Raw genomic sequence first — 19,825 nt, 5'->3', positions numbered from 1 at the left:
TTTTGTTGATGATATAGGCAACCCCCCAATTACCTTTGTTTTTGCATTCTGTGGGCCGTTTGCCCATGTCCAATAATATAGCCCAGGAAGGTGACTTGGGCTTGGGCAAATTCACTCATAGCCTGGTTTACCACCAAGCCTGCATCCCAAAGTCGATTGAACAATTCTGATAAATGTTGCAAATGTTCTTTCCATGTGTGACTAAAAATCGCCAGGACGTCAATATAAACTACACCATTGGGTATTCAAGAAATGGCCTTGGTAGTTAGTCTTTGAAATGTAGCTGGCCCATTTTTCGTTCCAAATGGCATGACTTTAAATTGATACAGTCCATTCGGCATTACGAAAGCCGAACTTCGCTTGGCTTTTTCAGACAAAGGTACCTGCCAGTATTCTCTGAACAAATCCTACTTAGAAATATAAGTTGCTTGTCCCACCTGTTGAATACAGTCTCCCAAACGTAGAATTGGATACGATTCACAATTTGTAACTGCATTGACTTTGCGGTAGTCCACACATAACTATTGGGTACCATCTGGTTTTGGCATCATTACTATGGCTGAGCTCCAGTCACTGAACTCACTTTGATTATGTTGTTTTGGAGCATGCATTCAATCTCCTTTTGAACCTGTGCCAACTTTAGACGGTTAAGCCTTTAAGGATGTTGCTTAATCAGAACAGCATTTTCTATCTCTACATCATAATTAGGTTGGTAGTTCCCGGCTTATTTCCACATATCTCTCCAAGCAATAGCAATAACACTTGTAGGCGTTTTCTATTTTCCTCTAGAAAGTAACTCAATGATTTATCCCAATTTTTGACAACTTTCTCATTGTCCAATTTAATTTGAGGAATGTCCAGTTCAGAATCCTCTGAACTTGGTTCTTCACTCTGTGTTATAACCAGTAAGACAGACTCCCTTTGCTTTCTTTCCTTGTCAAAATTCCTCCTGAGCATTTTTACATGGCACACTCTGTGAAATTTCTTTCTGTCTGGAGTCCTTATCAAATAATTCACCTCACTCAATCTCTTTCGACTTGATAAGATCCACTAAACCTTGATTTTAAAGGTTCATCTACCAACTGGGAGGGAACACTCCTGTCTGTTGATTGTTGTGCAGTGCCCATTCATCCATTGCTGTGGCTTTTGCTCGGTTTCCCCAATATGCCATGCCTCAGTTGGGGAACATTTCCAAGGTTGGGGAACACTTCAGCGGTCCAGGATATTTCACCTCAGACTATTGGATGACCGTCCTCCAAGGTGGACTTCGGGACAGGCAGCAGTGAAAAGTGGCCGAGCAGAGGCAGATAGCTAAGTTTCATACCCATAAGGAGGGCCTCAACCAGGACCTTAGGTTAATTTCACACTACAGGTGGCTACCATTGCATTACACACACACACACACACACACACACACACACACACACACATACACACACTCCTATACACACACATAGATACAGACACACCTATACACAGACACACACACACTTCTACAGACACACACACTCACACATGCACCCCCTCACAGACTTAGACACTCTACACTCACATACACACACATATACACTCTCTCTCACACTCACAATGCCCACCCCAGACAGACACGTATGCATACACACAAAAACCCACATGCACACATATACATATATGTTTGTGGGGTGAATTTGTACTTGCAGAGTTACATTGTACTTTGCTCAAAAATTGCATAAATTCATGTAAGACTCTTTTTAGATTAGAATCAGTCTAAACATTATGGCACAGACAGAGAACACAGGGGGCTAACACCTTCAACATAGTATCTGGCTAACACCAATTGTTACAGTTTACCTGAGAATGTAACTTTTAAAAAAAAGTTTTGTGACTTACATATGAAAGAAGTGAAACTATTGTGGTATTCGAACAGATGAAAGACTCAACAAACAATCAAGGTATTTTTCAGTCTATAATTTCAGTTACATCACACTGTAAACTCTTGCTATAAATTTTGTGTCTTACAATTGTGTCCTCCACAACCACCTGATGAAGGAGCGGCGCTCCGAAATCTAGTGCTTCCAATTAAACCTAGTGGACTATAACCTGGCGTTATGTGATTTTTAACAATGTCTACTTTGTCATCCATCTGCTCCTGGTTTGGCACAGACATTTGATGAAATGGCGTCTCTGATAATTCCACTTCAATTTTCTTATCTGTACTCTTCGATCTGCCCTGTTTGACCGGTGACTCTGTGATCTTGTTACCACATAATCAAGAAAAATCCCAGGGTATACTTCCTGTAATACCTCTGATGCCTGATTTTCCAGTGGACTTTCAATCACAGTAGGCAGCACTCCTACCTGTGAACCAGCTATATCATTAGCAAGGGCAAATTGTGTTCCTGAAGCAGAGAGTTTGTCCACTTCTCCACTCTTCACTGGACACTCTAACCTCAGTCTACATAATTAAGCACTTTTTGACTCATCATGAATTCCCATTACTATCATATCTGGCAATAGTCCTTCAGAGATACATATTTCTCATCTTTCAGCATCAAAGATTGAGAGGATCCCGTGTCTCTTAATAATGTAACCTCTTTACCTGCTGGTCCTGGCCTATGCGTGTGAACTTTGCCTTTGCAGGTATATGGTTTAAGAAGATCTGGCACTTGCTCCTTGACCAACCTCCAACCAGGTTGTACATTCTGGTGCAGCTTTTTAGCCTCCACTGTACTTTCTGTTACCACTCCAACAAAATTCACTGGCTTATCCTGTTTACCTACATCTTCCCACTGCTTTTCCTAACTCACCAACACAATAATCGTCTGTCTACCAGCGTTATATGTTTGCTCCATTTTGAGTGCCCTTATCCACTCATCAAAATTACTTTGTATGATTCTTTCAAACTCAATGGATGTTTGACCAGGGACCCTCCTTAGATTCCTGAAATGCTGTCTGTAGGCTTGTGGCACAAGCTCATATGGACTTAAAATGGCTTTCTTCACCTCTTCATATGTCCCAGATACTTCCTCTGATAGTGATGCAAATACCTCACTATAGCTCTACCTACAAACCAACAAAATGCACATGGTCACTGGCCAGTTATTTGTTTAGCCATGTTCTCAAATGAGATGAAAAAGACTTCTATATCTTTCTCATCAAATTTAGGCAATGCTTGGATGTATTTAAACAGATCAAGGCCTTTGGCTACAATGGGTTTGCTCAGCTTCACTCACTGTGGGCAGCACGGCGGCTCACAGCACCAGGATCCCAGGTTCAATTCCAGCCTCGGGTGACTGTGTGGAGTTTGCACGTTCTCCCCGTGTCTACGTGGGTTTCCTCCTGCAGTCCAAAGATATGCAGGTCAGGTGAATTGGCCATACTAAATTGCCCATAGTATTAGGTGCAATAGTCAGAGAGGAATGGTTCTGGGTGGGTTACTCTTCAGAGGGTCGGTGTGGACTTGTTGGGCTGAAGGGTTTTTTTCCTCACTGTAGGGAATATAATCTTCCTCACTAAGCTTACCTCCAGCCTTCATCTCCATCCTTTTAAGCCAACTTTCCTGTCTAAGTGCCAATTTATAAAATTCAAACTCCCTTTCTTTCACCCTTTCCTCTCTCTCCTTTTCTCTTCTCTCTTCTTTTCTTTTTAAAGCGAGGATGTCCTTTCCTTTTTGATCTGCTTGGACCTTTCATTCTTTTTCTCTTTCCTCTGCTTTTAATCATAATACGAAGTTTGATTTCTTTTTCCTGTCTTTTTCTTTTGTCTCTAACTCAAGCTGCTTCACTTTCAATTGAATTTTAGCCATCTCCAGAGTTTCTGATGGCATTTCCAGCAAAGTTATAGCTATTGCTGTAATTATCCTTTCTTTTCTTATAGACGAAGGTAACTCCAACTCCAGCTTGACTGCGAGCTCCAGCAGCTTTGCCTTGAGCACCTTTTGTAAAGCCCCCAAAGGCACTTCTTCTACCACCAGAGAGCTCTTAATGACTGAAAGAGCCATTACTACACTAAGCACTGTTTAAACCAACCAATTTCAACATACGGAACAAAAGACACTAGGACCTACCACTCGCTGCCTCTGAGTCCAACAACCCTAATCCCAAATCTGAACTATACAACAAATCCCACAAAGAGTCCCCAGTCTGTTATGAATCAGGTCAGACCTTCTCAAAACATTTTAAGAAGGTAGCTCAGAACCTAAATGTTTTAGTTGTTTTAAGCAGCCTTAAAGTGAATATTCCAAAAGCGACACAGCTTGTCAAACCATTCGGTTTTAAACAAAACAATTTATTTCCATGCAAACAAAAGAAAACCAAATTTAGAATAACATAACTATTTGAAAACTCAATCGAAATGAAAATGCAAAATAATAAAGAGCTGCTCCGATTTCCTGCGACATCCCATAAACACACCCCTTGGCAGAAAGGTAAATTCAAACACAGGTTTTTATGTAAGAAATGTTAGTCAGAGGGAGGATCAGCCAGAGATCGGTTGCTGAAACATGGAATTTCTTTTCACTGCAGTAGCTTTCTCTAGGTCCCGAGCTAAAACTAACCCAAAACTAGAAAAAAAGCCCTGAACTGAGAGAACTGGCCACTCCCCTTTTATTGTGCAAGTGTTTTAAAAAAACCTGAAAGCGTTTTCTGATTGTTGAATTAGGCAGCATCTGTTATCTATTCTTGAAGTAGCCAGTTCAGAGATTTCAGTACTTCTGCCTTTATGGCCCCTCTCAAAAAAAACCAAGGACAGAACAATCTTTTTAAATGAGCGCATCGTCACAGTATAAACGTGGAACGAGCTGCCAGGGGAATGGTTGAGGTGGGTACATTATCAACATTAAAGGCATTTGGACAAATATATGGATATGAAACATTTAGAAGGATATAGGCTAAGTGCAGGGAAATGGGTTAGAGTGGATAGACACTTTGGTCAGCATGGACCAGTTTGGGCCAAAGGGCCTGTCTCCCTGCTATAGGACTCTTTGACTCTAAATATTTTGAACCTTGGCACTAGGTAGGAAATAAAGCATACAGGGTTGTGTGTCTTTGCTGCAGAGAACAGTGTCTATTTTCCTAACTATATCCTTTATTTCTATTACGTTTGTCTTTACTCCTCCAACTTGAATGGCTTTCTGTACCATGGTAGGTTCACTAATCCTCTCTGCAGTATTAGTCCACACCAGGAGCACAACCATCTTCCTATTTAACAGACACACAGGCTAAGGTACCTCCAAAACTAAATTCTGTATTCCAGTACCTGGCTTACTCACAGTCACAGCCTCCTGTCACTGACTACAAAACAATTTTGAGTTAACTTAAGAGTGTGACTGTCTCCTTAAACACTGTGGTAAAAACAATGACTGCAGATGCTGGAAACCAGATTCTGGATTAGTGGTGCTGAAAGAGCACAGCAGTTCAGGCAGCATCCTCGGATGCTGAGCCAAGGTTCCTCAAGCTGCCAACACTTGCTGCAGATGTGGTCACCGTGGATCGCAGCAACATCCACCAGTTCTCACATACTACAGCTGCAATACATTGCCTGCCCATCCATCTCTATTTTATTTCATTAATTAATTTGGATGTTAAATATTTCTAACATTAATTTTCAAACTGTAGCCTTCAGTTGTAACAGCATCTCTTGATTGAACCACAAAAGAGGCAAAAAGAATCTGTTTTCCTGTGATGTTACACTGATAGGTTAAAAACTGCTTTAACAGGTAACAATTGATTGAACGTGTTCTGTGCTGCTTATGTATATCTCCCACTGCCTCACTCCTTCCCATACAGGTCAGATCAAACATGTCCAGGGAAACCTCCTACTAATTGCTACTCACTCCTCACTCTGCACTCAGCAAATGAATCCTCCATGTTGAACTGCACTTGGAGGAAGCACTTGCCATTCTGTAGAAAGAGTACAGAATGTACTATATGGGGCATTTCAATGACCATCATAAAAAGTTGCTCATCAGCAGCACCATTGACTCAGCTGGTCGAATTTTAAGGAATGTAGCAAGTTGACTGGGTCTGTGTTAGGTGATGATGGAACCAACAAGATGGAAAACATATTTTACCTTGTCCCATCAACGTCCTTGCTGCAGTTGCATCTGTACATAACAATCAGTAAGTGTGACCATTGCACAGTTCTTGTGGAGAAGAAGTCCTGTCTTGACGTTGAGAATACCCACCGCTGCCACCTCCCCTAATGTGTTGTGTGACACTATCACCATTCTAAATGGGGTTGACTTCAAACAGATCTAGAAACTCAAGACAGAATATTATGATTTGCTTTGACCATCAGTAGCAGCAGAACTATACTTCACTACAACCTGCAACCTCATGGCCCAGCTTATCCCTCCACTTTACCATTATTATCAAGCCAGGAGGTCAAGCTGGTTCAATGAAAAGTGCAGGAGGACATGTCAGGAGCAGCACTAGACATACCTAAAACTGAGGTATCAACCTGGTGTAGTTACAAAGCAGAACTACTTGCAAAGCAGAACTACAAAACAACATAAGCCTCAATTGATAGTCAAGAGATTGCACAACCAACAAATCAGACCTATGATCTGCAGTCCTGCCACATCCAGTCGTGAATGCAAAGTGGGACTAGTGTACATTTAGTATACCTTTAGCAGTACAGACTGGATGGGCCAAAAGGCCTTTTCTGTACTGTAAAGTTCTATGATTCTATGTTAAACCTTACCTTTTGCACTGATGTGTTTGGCTCTCCCATTATTGAGGTTGGGGATGTTTCTGGAGTTGTCAGTGCAGGTCTAGATATTTTCCAGATTTTGGTGATTTTAGGCATGGGCTGATCAATGTGCGCTTCTGGTCTTATTTATGATGGAGAGAAGGTCATTGATGAATCTACTGAAGATGCTTGGGTCAAAGCCACAACGCCGAGAAATGCATGCAAAGATGTTCTGGAACTGAGATGACTGATCTCCAGTCACACAACCATGACTTTAACCAGCAAAGCATTTTCCCCCTGATTCCCATTGACTCCAGTTTTGCTCGAGTTCATTGATGTCACACCCAGTCAAATGTGGCCCTGATACCATCTGACCTCTGGAATTCAGCTCTTTTGTCCATACAAAGAACAAAGAAGAACAAAGAAAATTTACAGCCCAGGAACAGGCCCTTCGCCCATCTAAGCCTGAGCCAATCCAAATCTACTGTCTAAACCTGTCACCCAATTCCTAAGCATCCGTATCCCTCTGCTCCCCACCTACTCCTGATCTATGCACATACATCTTAAATGAATTTACCATGCCTGCCTCTACTACCTCTGCTGGCATCACATTCCAGACACCCACCACCCTCTGTGTAAAGTACTTGCTGTGTGTATCCCCCTTAAACTTTTCACTTCTCACCTTGAAAGCGTGGCCTCTCATTATTGAATCCTTCGCTCTGGGTAAAAGCTTATCTCTATCTACCCTGTCTATACCCTTCATGATTTTGTAGACCTCAATCAGGTCCCCTCTCACTCTCCTTTTTTCTAATTAAAACAAACCTAACCTACTCAACCTCTCTTCATAGCTAGCACCTTCCATACCAGGAAGCATCCTCATAAACCTTATGTTCACCCTCTCCAAAGCATCCACACCCTTTTGGTAATGTGGCGACCAGAACTGTACACAGTATCCTAAATGCAGCCGAACCAACGTCACGTACAAAATTAACATGACCTGCCAGCTCTTATTCTCAATACCCCGTCCGATGAAGGCAAGGATACTATATGCCTTCTTGACCACACTATCCACCTGTGCGGCAACCTTCACCGTTCAATGGACCTGCGCTCCCAGATCTCTCTGCTCATCAACTTTTCTCAAGGTTCTTTTGTTCGCTGTATAATTCACTCTAGAATTAGACTTCCCAAAATGCATCACCTCACATTTGCCTGGATTGAACTCCATCTGCACTTCTCCACCCAACTCTCCAGTCCATCTATATCCTCCTGAATTCTTTGACAGTCCCTTGTGCTTTCTGTTACTCCACCAATCTTCGTGTCATTTGCAAACTTGCTGATCATACCAACAGTGCTCTCTTCCAGATCATTTATGTATATCACAACCAACAGTGGCCCCAGCACTGACCCCTGTGGAATACCGCTGGTCACCTTTCTCCATTTTGAGAAATTCCCTTCAACTACTACTCTCTGACTCTTGTTGCTCAGCCAGTTCCTTTATCCACCTAGCTGGAACACCCTGAACACCATGTGATTTCACTTTCTCTATTACTTTACCGTGGGGAACCTTATCAAACGCCTTACTAAAGTCCTTTGACATCAACAGCCCTTCCTTCACCTATCAACTTGGTCACTTCCTCAAAGAACTCTATTAAGCTGTAAGGCACGATCGCCCCCACACAAAACCATGTTGCCTATCAATGATAAACCAATTCTTTTCTAAATATAAATAGATCCTCTCCCTCAGTACCTTCTCCAGCAAATTCCCACTACCAGCATCAGGATCACTGGTCTGTAGTTACCCAGAATATCCCTACTACCCTTCTTGTACAGGGGAACAACATGAGCAACCATCCAGACCTCTCGCTCCTCACCTGTGTTTAAGGATGCCACAAATATATCTGTCAGGGCCCCAGCTATTTCCTCTTTCGCCTCCCTCAGCAACCTGGGATAGATCCCATCCGGTCCTGGGGATTTGTCCACCTTAATAACTCTAGCCTACCCAACACAGCTTCCCCACTTATGTCAACATGATCCAGACTAATCAAACTTCTATCTCTAATCTCAAAATTCATGTCCCTCTCCTCAGTGAACACTGATGCAAAGTAATCATTCAGAATCTCACCCATTCTCTCAGGTTCGACACACAACCTTCTTTCATTATCCTTTAGTGGACCAATCCTTTCTCTAGTTACTTATATAAGAATAAAAGGCTTTGGGATTCTTCTTAATTCTCGCTAAAGCTATTCCATGATCCCTTTTAGCCCGTTTAATTCCTCCTTTAAGACGGGTCCTACTCTTCAGATATTCCTCCAGGGCCCATTCTGTTCTTAGCTGCCTGGACCTTATGTACGCTTCCCTTTTCCTCTTGGCTAGTCGTACGCTTTCTCCTGTCATCCATGGTTCACGAATGTTGCCTTTCCTATCCTTTGCTTTCAACGAGACATGCTTATCCTGTACAATCTTTGAAAAGCCTCCCACATATCATATATGGGCTTCCCTTCAAATAGCTGTGTCCAATACACATTTCCCAGCTCCTGCCTAATTTTAATATAATTGGCCTAGGCCCAGTTTAGTACTCTTCGGTTGGGACCATTCTCATCTTTGTCTACGAATATTCTAAAACGTACAGAATTGTGATCACTGTTCCCAAAGAAATCCCCCACCGCAACTTCCACCACCTGACCTGGCACATTTCCCAACACCAGGTCCAATATGGCCCCTTCCCTCATTGGACTATTTATATACTGCTCTAGAAAACTCTCCTGGACGCTTCTTACAAATTCTACCCCATCCAGACCTCTGACACTAAGTGTACCCCAGTTAATGTTGGGAAAATTAAAATCTCCCATCACCACTACCCTATTGTCTCTACATCTTTCCATAATCTGTTTACCTATTTGTTCTTCTATCTCATGCTTACTGTTGGGAGGCCTGTAATACAGCCCCAACAATGTAACTGCACCCTTCTTATTTCTCAGCTCCACCCATAATGCCTCACTCCTCAAGCCCTCCATAGTATCCTCCTTTAGCCCAGCCATGATATCACCCCCTCCCCCCACCCTTTACTTACCTTCCTCTCCTGTCTGAAGTGTCTATATTCTAGAACATTTAGTTGCTAATCATGTCCTTCCTTCAAACAAGTCTCTGTGATTGCAATAACGTCATGCTCCCAGGAACCAATCCAAACCCTAAGTTCATCTGCCTTACCCATTATACTCCTTGCATTAAAGTAGATGCACTTCAGGCCACCAGTTCTTTTGCATTCATCTGCTCTCTGCCTACTCTTATTAATGCTATCATTCATGATCCTTACAGTCTCAGTTTTCACCTCGCTGTCTACTTGTCTTATGATTCCCAGACCCATGTTTGGACAAAGGCCATAATATAGTAAGAAGTTGCGTGGCCCTGATGAAACACAAACTGGTTGTCACTGAGCAGATTATTGCTGATGCAGATGCTGCTTAACAGCACTGTCAATGACACCTTCCATCACTTTATTGATGATCGAGCAGTAATTGGCCAGATTGGGTTTGTCCTGCTTTTTATGTATAGGACATACCTGGACAATTTTCCACATTGTTGTCGATGCCAGTGTTGTAACTATACTGAAATGGCTTGGCTAAGGGAGCAGAGAGTTGTGGAGCACAGGTCATCAATATTATTGCTGGAATGTTGTCAGAGCCCATAGCCTTTGTAGAATCCAGCACTTCCAACCGTTTCTTGATATTACTTGGAGAGAATCAAATTGGTTGAAGGCTGGTATCTGTAATGTTGGGGACCTCTACAGTAGACCAAGATGGATCATACACTCAACACTTCTGACTGAAGATCGCTGTGAATGCTTCAATCTTATCTTTTGCACGTATGTGTTGGCATCTTCCATCATTGAGGATGGTGTTACTTGTAGAGTCTCCTCAACCAGTGGATTGTTTAATTGTCCACCACCACTCACAACTAGATGTGACAGGACTGCAGAACTTAGGTCTAATCCATTCGTTGTGGGATCACTTAGCTCTGTCTATTATTTGCTGCTTGTGCTGCTTGGGGTGCAAGTAGTTGAAATAACTCCACAATGGCAGGTATCCCATTGCCATGTCACCCTTTACTTGTATGTGGACAGTCCTTGACACTGATCCAGCATCCTCAGAGCCAGCTCTCAGAGTGAACAGAACCTCTGACTTTACAAGTTATATCTGTCAACCAGGGCTCCCTGATTGGACCAGATAGCCCCAATAAGGGAACTCATTCTGAGGTGCACCTGGCTAACATCATCACAGTCACTACAGTAGTCCTATATGGTAAATGCACCAGGTTGATATCTCATTGTCAGGTACGCCTGGTGCTGCTCTTGATGTCCCTTCTTGCACTCTCTATTGAACCAAGGTTGATCCCCTGGCTTGATGGTAATGGTTGACTGGGGGATATGCCAGGCCACGAGGTTGCAGATTGTGCTGGACTACAATTTTGCTGCTGCTGATGGCCCACACCACCTCATGGATGCCCTGTCATTAGTTGCTCAATCTCTTTGAAGTCTGCCCCATTTAGCATGGTGATAGTGCGACACAACATGATAGAGGTTATTCTCAACGTGAAGGCAGGACTCCGTCTCCACAAGATCTGTGATGTGGTAACTCTTACTGATACTGTAATGGACAGATGCATCTGCAGGCCTGCAGATTGGTACGGGTTAGGTTAAGCATGTTTTCCCCTATTGTTGGGTCCCTCACCACCTGCTGCAGACCCAATCTGGCAGCAATGTCATTTAGACTCCCAACAGCTCGAGCAGTCCTGCTGCTGAGCCATTCTTGGTGGTAGACATTGAAATCCCTCACCCAGATTACATTTTGTGCCCTTGCCATCCTCAGTGCTTTCTTCAAGTGTTGTTCAACATGGAGGCATACTGATTCATCAGCCGAGGGAGGACAGTGCATGGTAATCAGCACAAGGTTTCCTTGCCAATGTGAAGCCATGAGTCTTCATGGGGTCAGTAGTTAATGTTGAGAACTCCTAGGGCAGCTCCCTCCTAACTGGATACCACTGTGGCATCAGCTCTGCTGGATCTGTATTGTCAGTGGGGTAGGACATGTCCAGGGATGGTGATGGTGGTGTCTGGGATATTGTCTGTCATGTATGATTTGATGGGTATGACTATATCAGGCTGTTGCATGACTGGTCCATGACACAGCTCTCTCAATTTTGGCACTAGCCCCCTCCCCCCCACAAATGTTAGTAAAGAGGACTTTGCAGGGTCAACAGGGCTGCTTCTGCTGTTGTATATTCAGATGTCTAAGTCAATTCTAGGTGGTCTGTCCAGTTCCATTGCTTTGGGATTTTGTAGCAATTGATACAACTGAATGGCTTGCTTGGCCATTTCAGAGGGGGCAATTGAGAGTCAACCACATTGCTGTGGGTCTGAAGTCACATGTAGGCTAGACCAGGTGATAATGGCAGATTTCCTTCCTTGAAGGGTATGAGTGGACCAGATGGATTTTTCTGACAATTGACAAAGGACAATGGTTTCATGGTCATCATCTTAATTCCAATTTTTTTTCCATTAATTGAATTTAAATTAAAGTGAATTGAATTTAAAGTGGGATTTGAACCCAAGTCCCAAGAACATTAGCTGAGTTTTTGGATTCATAGTCTCGTGATAATACTACTAAGCCATTGCCTCTCCCCAAGCTTCACATATTCAATTTAGATCACCTCTGAGGAAGCAACCCATGTGAGAATATGTCAGTGGTTTCATCATGTTGCATGCTCTTGGTTCTATAGAATTTGAGATTTTTGCAGAAATCAGGACCTAAAAGAAATGTAAATACTGTCATATACATTAATTAGCACACAAATGCCACCAGTTTAAAAAGCAAAAACAAAGATCAAAAGCAGTCCAAATGTGTTCACATTTTATATAACAGTGCCTGTCAAATGGATTTCTCGTATTCTCATAACAATTGATGACAAGGAATGAATTTTAATTTTCATTCCAGAAGAATCTGACTGAAAACTGTCAATCCATTATAGAACCCATCTGATTATAAAGCGCCATAGAAAGCATTCTGTCTGAATGTAACATGGCTTGCTACGGCAACTGCTCTGCCCAGGTCCATAAGAAGCGACAGAAAGTTGTGAACACAGCCCAGACCATCACGCAGGCCAACCTCTCATTCGTTGACTCTATCCACACTTCTCTTTGCCATGGAAAGGCAGCCAACATTATCGAAGACTCCTCCCATCCTGGTTATAACCCCTTCCAATCTCTTCCATCAGGCAGAAGATAAAAAGCTTAAACACAAATACTAACAGGTTCAAGAATAGCTTATTATTAGACAGCTGAATTAACCTCTCAAATTTCAAATCTAATGTTGATCTTGCTTTTGTATACCTCATGTGCAGCCATAACTTTGCATGCCTCGTTCTGTACAATTACCGTATGATCTGTATATCCTTGTATGTTATGTACTGTACTTTGCCTGTATTACACACAAAACTAAACTTTTCATTTACTTAGGTACATGTGATGACGATAAATCAAATAAAATGAAAACTATGTAAAAATAAACTTTTTATTGTTCCAACAGGATAATTGAATCTCTAGATGGTGTTCGATTGTTGTGGTCTTTACTCAAAAAGCCAAATCCAGATATTCAAGCAAGTGCAGCTTGGGCACTCTGTCCTTGTATTGAAAATGCCAAGGTGAGTTTATTGCTGATTATAAATGTTTCAAGGCAAATTTTTCCATAAACGTCACAAGAAAAGTTAATACCACTATAAAATTAAACAAATTAGATCATTGAAAATTACTAAGATTTCTAAATTAAGTAGTAGGATGAACATTGCACTTAAGCTGTGACATAAAATAGCAATAGTGAAATGATCACATTATACATGTAGACTGTCAAAGTTGTAAATTCCCAGCAATGTGTTTCAAATTCCAGTTTATGACAGGGATAGATCAGGTATATTGATGTGAAATAACATTCGTCATGACCAAGGATAGAGAAGTGCACTGTTTCTCTCTAGTCCCACCACTCTGAGTCACAACAGAAATTGAATTGTTTTGCCCAGTTCCCAATATGGCCATGTTTTTAAAGGAAAATTGCATGTTTTAAAAAAAAGTAACCTGTCACTAAGCTTTGTGTAAACAACTGTTTGAACAAAAAGTAATTAATGTGGTTGCACATAAATTGGAGCAGAAGGGTTTTGTGTATAGGCATAGTTGAGTGGCAACAAGAAGTTGATTGGTCTATGGATTCCTGATGAAGGGTTTATGCTCGAAACATCGATTCTCCTGATCCTCGGCTGATACCTGACCTGCTGTGCTTTTCCAGTACCATACTCTTGACTATGGAGCAATGGCCAATTATTAATGTCAAAAGGTATCTGCCCATGACCATGTGATTTGTCCTCAGGTAACTATGCAGGTTGGGTCTGGATGTAGATTGGAAGGTGTTTTGATCTCCAGTATCACTGGAGCTCTTTCTGTTCTTTGCAGTTAAACCCCATTTCAAACCTGAAGAAAATCAGTTAATCTTTCCTTCACCAGTTGTGCACTGTGACTTTTAATTGCAAATTCAGGGACCTTTTATCAGTGAACCAGCTATCTTGTATCTCTTCTAAACCTGTGGAAACATCCAGAGAAAGACAACTGAAGAACAATGGACTGACCAGCACAAAAATGACAAGGATCATCTCAGCAACCCATGAATAGAAACCACTAAACTGCCATCCAGCTTTCCGTCATCCATGACCTGTTTTACTCCATCTGTTTGTCATTCTGGTGGTGTGTTTTTATGGGGATTAGAGATTTAATTTAGAATTATTAGCAATTTATAATCAAGACTTTAAATATAATTATAAATTGGTTTATTATTTTCTTATTTTAAAATCAAAAAAATGTTGTGATGTCTCCAGGAATAGGAGGTCTTTATTTTCAGTGTGTTACTCCAGTGAGTCATGACAAACTGTATTAGCCAGTTTTCTTAAATAAACACAAATTATTACATAACTATAAGACAAAACTTATTCCTTATAATACAAGTTAATGCATGCAGTTTGTAAGATGACGATATCTTTCTAAGTTCCTCTTGTTTACCTTTGTAAACAACTTAAAAAACAGAAACATTCAGACGCACACAAAATAAAGGAGAAACAAAATGAGTTTCTCCTGACTGGAAACACATTGGAGAAAAACAAATTTTGGCCAATAAGTCTTAGTTCTTAAAGGTGAAAAGGATAAGGATTGAGATGTTGACATGGCTGAAAAGTGTGGCACTAGAAAAACACAGCAGGTCAGGCAGCATCCAAGGAGCAGAAGAGTCAACATTTCAGGCATAAACCCTTCATCAGGAATGATGAAGGGCTTATGCCTGAAGCATTGACTCTCCTGTTCCTTGGATGCTGCCTGATCTGCTGTGCTTTTCTAGTGCTACACTTTTTGACTGACTCTCCAGCATCTGTAGTCCTCACTTTCTCCATGTTGACATAGCTGTTGGTTTCATGTTCTGATGTTCAAAGACAGATGTCATTAAACATATACACTTGCTGATATTTTGTTCAGATAACTGAATGCTCAGATAACTGATCTGATTGTAAACAAAGGAAGCCATATTAGGACCTTGAGACCTAGTTCGGATAATCTGAAATTCAGATAATTGATGTTCAGATAACCAAGGTTGTTCAGTATTTCAAAAATCTATTCAACTACTCTTAAATATTTTCAATGATCTAGCATATACAACTTTCAGAAGCAGTGAATTCTAGAATTTCACTGCCCCTTGAAAGAAGAAATTCCTTTGCATCTCATTTTTAAATAAATGTCCCTTTATTATTTAATGATGTCCCCTAGTTTTAGGTTGCCACACTTGTGGAAATATCTTCACAACATGTTACCTGGCAAATCAATCTAATGATTAAAGGCCAAATCTGTTTATCTGTTCTTGAGAGGTCAGATCCTTTATCCCCAGAATCAGCCTACTTGGGTCACTTTTGAACTGCCTCCATTACCAGCATATTCTTTCTTAAAAATGGAGGCTAAAAGCGTACACTTTACTCAGGTGCAGTCATACCAATACCCTGTACAGTTGCAACAAAACCATCCCTGTTATTAAACTCCAATCTTGTAGCAATAACCGCCAAAATTCCATTTACCTTCTTCATTGTTTCTTGTATCTCATGCACGTGAATACCCAGGTTCCTCTCCACTGCACTTTTTGGAGTCTTTTTGGAGTCTTTTTGGAATCTGTCTCCATTTAAATAGTAGCCTGCTTTTTGATTTTTTTTTCCTTACACTTACCTATGTTAAACTTCAACTGCCTAGTATTTGGCCACTTCTACAGGTTCTTTATGTCCTCGTACTAATATACCCTCCCACTTAATTTCATATTACTGGCAAATTTAAATATATTATACTCTACCCCTTTCTCCAAGTTAATTATATATACAGTAAAGAATTGAGACCCTGGAATTGATCCTTGTGACATTCCACTAGTTATATCTGTCCAACCTGAAAAAGACTGTTCATTCTGACTTTCTGTTTTCTATGTGTTGGCCAATTCTTACTCCATGCTAATGCATTACCCCATTACTGTAAGCTCTTATCATGTACAATAACCATTTATGTGGCATCTTATCAAATGCCTTATGAAAATCCAAATACATTATATTGACTGGTTCCTTTTTGTAACCTCTACTTGTTATGTTCTCAAAAAACTTTGGGAAATCTGTTGAACATCTCCCTCCTTCTTGAACAGGGATGTCATTTAAATAGTTTTACGATCCAGAACACAATAAGCTCTGGATTATTTCAACAAATGCTTTCACTACCTCCCCTGCCACTTCTTTTAAATTTGGGTGTTGGCCATCACCTTCTAGTGACTTGCATGCCTTTTGTCCTGTTAGTTTGTGAATACTTCATCCTCATGTTAGAAACTGTTACAAGATCTAACTTCCCATTAGCACCGTGCTTGTCTGTTGTCTTTAGGATGTTTATGAAACCTCAACCATGAAAGCTAATACAAAATGCTGTTTTATCTGCTGTTTCCCTGTTTTACATTATTAATTTCCCAGTTACACCTTCCAAGGGTCCCATGTATACATGAGCTGCACTATTTTTTATTTACCCATAGGGACTTTTTGCTGTTTTTATATTTCTTGCCAATTTACTGTCATAAATCAATTTTCTCACTCTATTACCCGATATACTCATGTAAAAGTCAACCCCTTATTTTTGGCCAAAAATTCTTGTATTTTCCATATATCTCATGTAAAAGTCAAACCTACTATATAACATTATAAACCGCTTACAAAGGAAACTGCATAGAACATAGAACATTACAGCACAATACAGGCTCTTTAGCCCTCAATGTTGTGCCGACCTATGGAACCAATCTGAAGCCCATCTAACCTACACTATTCCACTCTCGCCCATATGCCTATCCAATGACCATTTAAATGCCCTTAAAACTGGCGAGTCTACTACTGTTGCAAGCAGTGCATTCCACGCCCCTACTACTCTCTGTGTAAAGAAACTACCTCTGATATCTGACCTATATCTATCTCCCCTCAATTTAAAGCTATGCCCCCTCATGCTAGCCATTGCCATCTGAGTAACAAGGCTCTCACTGTCCACCCTATCTAACCCTCAGATTATCTTATATGTCTCAATTAAATCACCTCTCAACTTTCTTCGCTGTAACAAAAACAGCCTCAAGTCCTTCGGCCTTTCCTCATTAGACCTTCCCTCCATTACCAGGCAATATCCTAGTAAATCTCCTCTGAACCCTTTCCAAAGCTTCCACAAACTTCCTATAATGCGGTGACCAGAACTGTACACATGCTCCAAATGTGGCCGCACCAGAGTTTTTTACAGCTGCAACATGATCTCATGGTTCAGAAACTCAATCCCTCTACCTATAAAAGCTAACACACCGTATGCCTTCTTAACAACCCTATCAACTTGGGTGGCAACTTTCAAGGATCTATGTACCTGGACACTGAGATCTCTCCGCTCATCCACACTACCAAGAATCTTACCATTAGCCCAGTACTGTGCATTCCTGTTACTCCTTCCAAAGTGAACCACCTCACACTTCTTCACATTAAACTCCATTTTCCACCTCTCAGCCCAGCTCTGCAGCTTCTCTATGTCTCTCTGTAATCTACAGCACTCTTCATCACTCACCACAACTCTACCGATCTTGGTCATCTGCAAATTTACTAACCCAGTTCCCATTTTCCTATTAATCCACTTAAACAAAATCGCAGTCATTCATTCATACCAGTAACTCTACTCATTGCTCTTTGTTTCATATATTGCTTCTCTGTCCATTCATTCATAATTCTACTTAGCCCACTTGGTTTACTACAACATGCTTAGATTCATTCATTCATTCAGACCAGTACTATGTCTATCAGTACTTATCACACTTTATTCACTTGTTAAAAAGTTAATAATTTTAATTGTGCCATTATATCTGAATAAAAGTGAGCTATATTAGCTCCATATATGTTTAATTCTTTGACAAATTTGTTAATGTTGCTGAGGTTCATAACATATGAGATTAAATGGGAGAGAAACAGAAGAATTTGGCGGGAAAGTTCAAGATGCTTACACATTCAGAATTTAACAAATGTTAAATGATTTCAATGAATCTTTGACATGTTAAATTTTCATACTGGAATGTATAAATAACATTTACTACCAGTAAATAATTCTTGTTTCTCTTGCTCTTCTTATTCGCTAATTACTTTTACTGTAATTCATTGGGTTTTTCTTCTTTACCTAGGATTAGTTGTGCAAACAAATCGATTTCTGCTAATAATATGGTACTTCAAACTGCAGCATGAACTTCAGCCCCTCAAAACTAGTGCCCATGTATTAGTCGACCCTATAAATTGAACCTTTAAAAATAGTCTTAAAAATTTGACTTTTACATGAGTATATATGGTAGCTTTTTAAATCAACCATTGCAAGTTCCTAATTAAATCACAAACGTTCGGGCTACCACACATTTTCACCATTTTGTACGCCTTAGTTTTTGTGTGGATACTGTCACTGACTGGCTTGATTTCCTGATGAAGGGCTTTTGCCCGAAACGTTGATTTCGCTGCTCGTTGGATGCTGCCTGAACTGCTGTGCTCTTCCAGCACCACTAATCCAGTATTTGATTTTCAGCATCTGCAGTCATTGTTTTAACCAAAGGTAGTTCATCTTGCTTATTAAGTTCTTTACGATCAGAATAATGTTTTTTTCTGAGTTTTATGAAACATCTGCTTAATAGTCTACCATTTTCCATCTACTGATCTTCCCTTCAGTCTATTTTCCCAGCTCAATTTAGACAATTCTTTTTTCATATATCTGTAAATGCCCTCAGTCAAATCGAGGGCACTGCTTTGAGATTACTCAAACTGAATTTGACATGACTTTAGTTTCCAAATTGACAGGTCCCAATGGATCACGTGGTGCTTCACAGTAGATTGGGTTTCCAGTTATGGTACTGTTCATGTTTATGTGCTATCCATGGGAGTTTCTCCAATCTATAGGAACCCCCACAGGTCCCCCATGGATAACAATAATTTGGTGAATGCAGGGGCATCTTATATGAATATTTGTAGATTTCCCATCTGTTTCATTTCTTTCCAAATGAAGAAATCTCTTCAAACTATAAATGCAACATCACTCTCTGCTCCTTGGATGCTGCTGTTGTGCTTTTCCAGCACCACACTCTTGGCTCTGATCTCCAGCATCACCTTCTCCAATGTATTTGTAACAAGTGTTATGAAAAGTGCTTCTTCTTCTGAGGTATTGTGCTATATGAGAAAAAATGTTCCCTCATAGTCCTCTATTCATGGTTATAGGTTATGCAAATTAGAATTAGATTGGGTGCCAAGAGTTTTTTTCCTCGTGAACTTTATAGAACTGCAGAACAAGTTGGCTCCTTGGGAAGTTTACTGTGTAATCTCAAAAGAGTTGCTGGCTTAGGTAGAAAAGCAACAGGGCCTGACCAACTTATCCTGCGTACTGAAGGAAAGAATGGAGGTCTTGCATAATTCTGAAGGAAATTTCAGGTTATTTATTTAAAACAGTTTTAAAGTCAAATTTGGGAAACTATGAGTCTACAATCTAGGAAATCCAATGAAAAATATTTTAAGCGAT

The 19,825-nt window shown here is 40.6% G+C and overlaps 1 protein-coding gene across 2 annotated transcripts in view; it reads left to right on the top strand.

Moving 5' to 3' along the window:
* odad2 (outer dynein arm docking complex subunit 2) overlaps window positions 1–19,825 on the top strand; it is a 390,232-nt gene that overhangs the window by 277,691 nt on the left and 92,716 nt on the right. For both annotated transcript variants that reach the window (XM_072576026.1, XM_072576027.1), the window contains exon 17: window positions 13,251–13,365. In XM_072576026.1, the coding sequence (XP_072432127.1) occupies window positions 13,251–13,365 (115 nt within the window). The remainder of the gene's footprint in view (window positions 1–13,250; window positions 13,366–19,825) is intronic.

Source organism: Chiloscyllium punctatum, chromosome 8 (genome assembly GCF_047496795.1).
Source record: "Chiloscyllium punctatum isolate Juve2018m chromosome 8, sChiPun1.3, whole genome shotgun sequence".
Taxonomy (NCBI): Eukaryota; Metazoa; Chordata; class Chondrichthyes; order Orectolobiformes; family Hemiscylliidae; genus Chiloscyllium; species Chiloscyllium punctatum.
The sequence above is the reverse complement of the archived record's forward strand: the minus strand, read 5'-3'. Positions and strand labels throughout refer to the sequence as shown.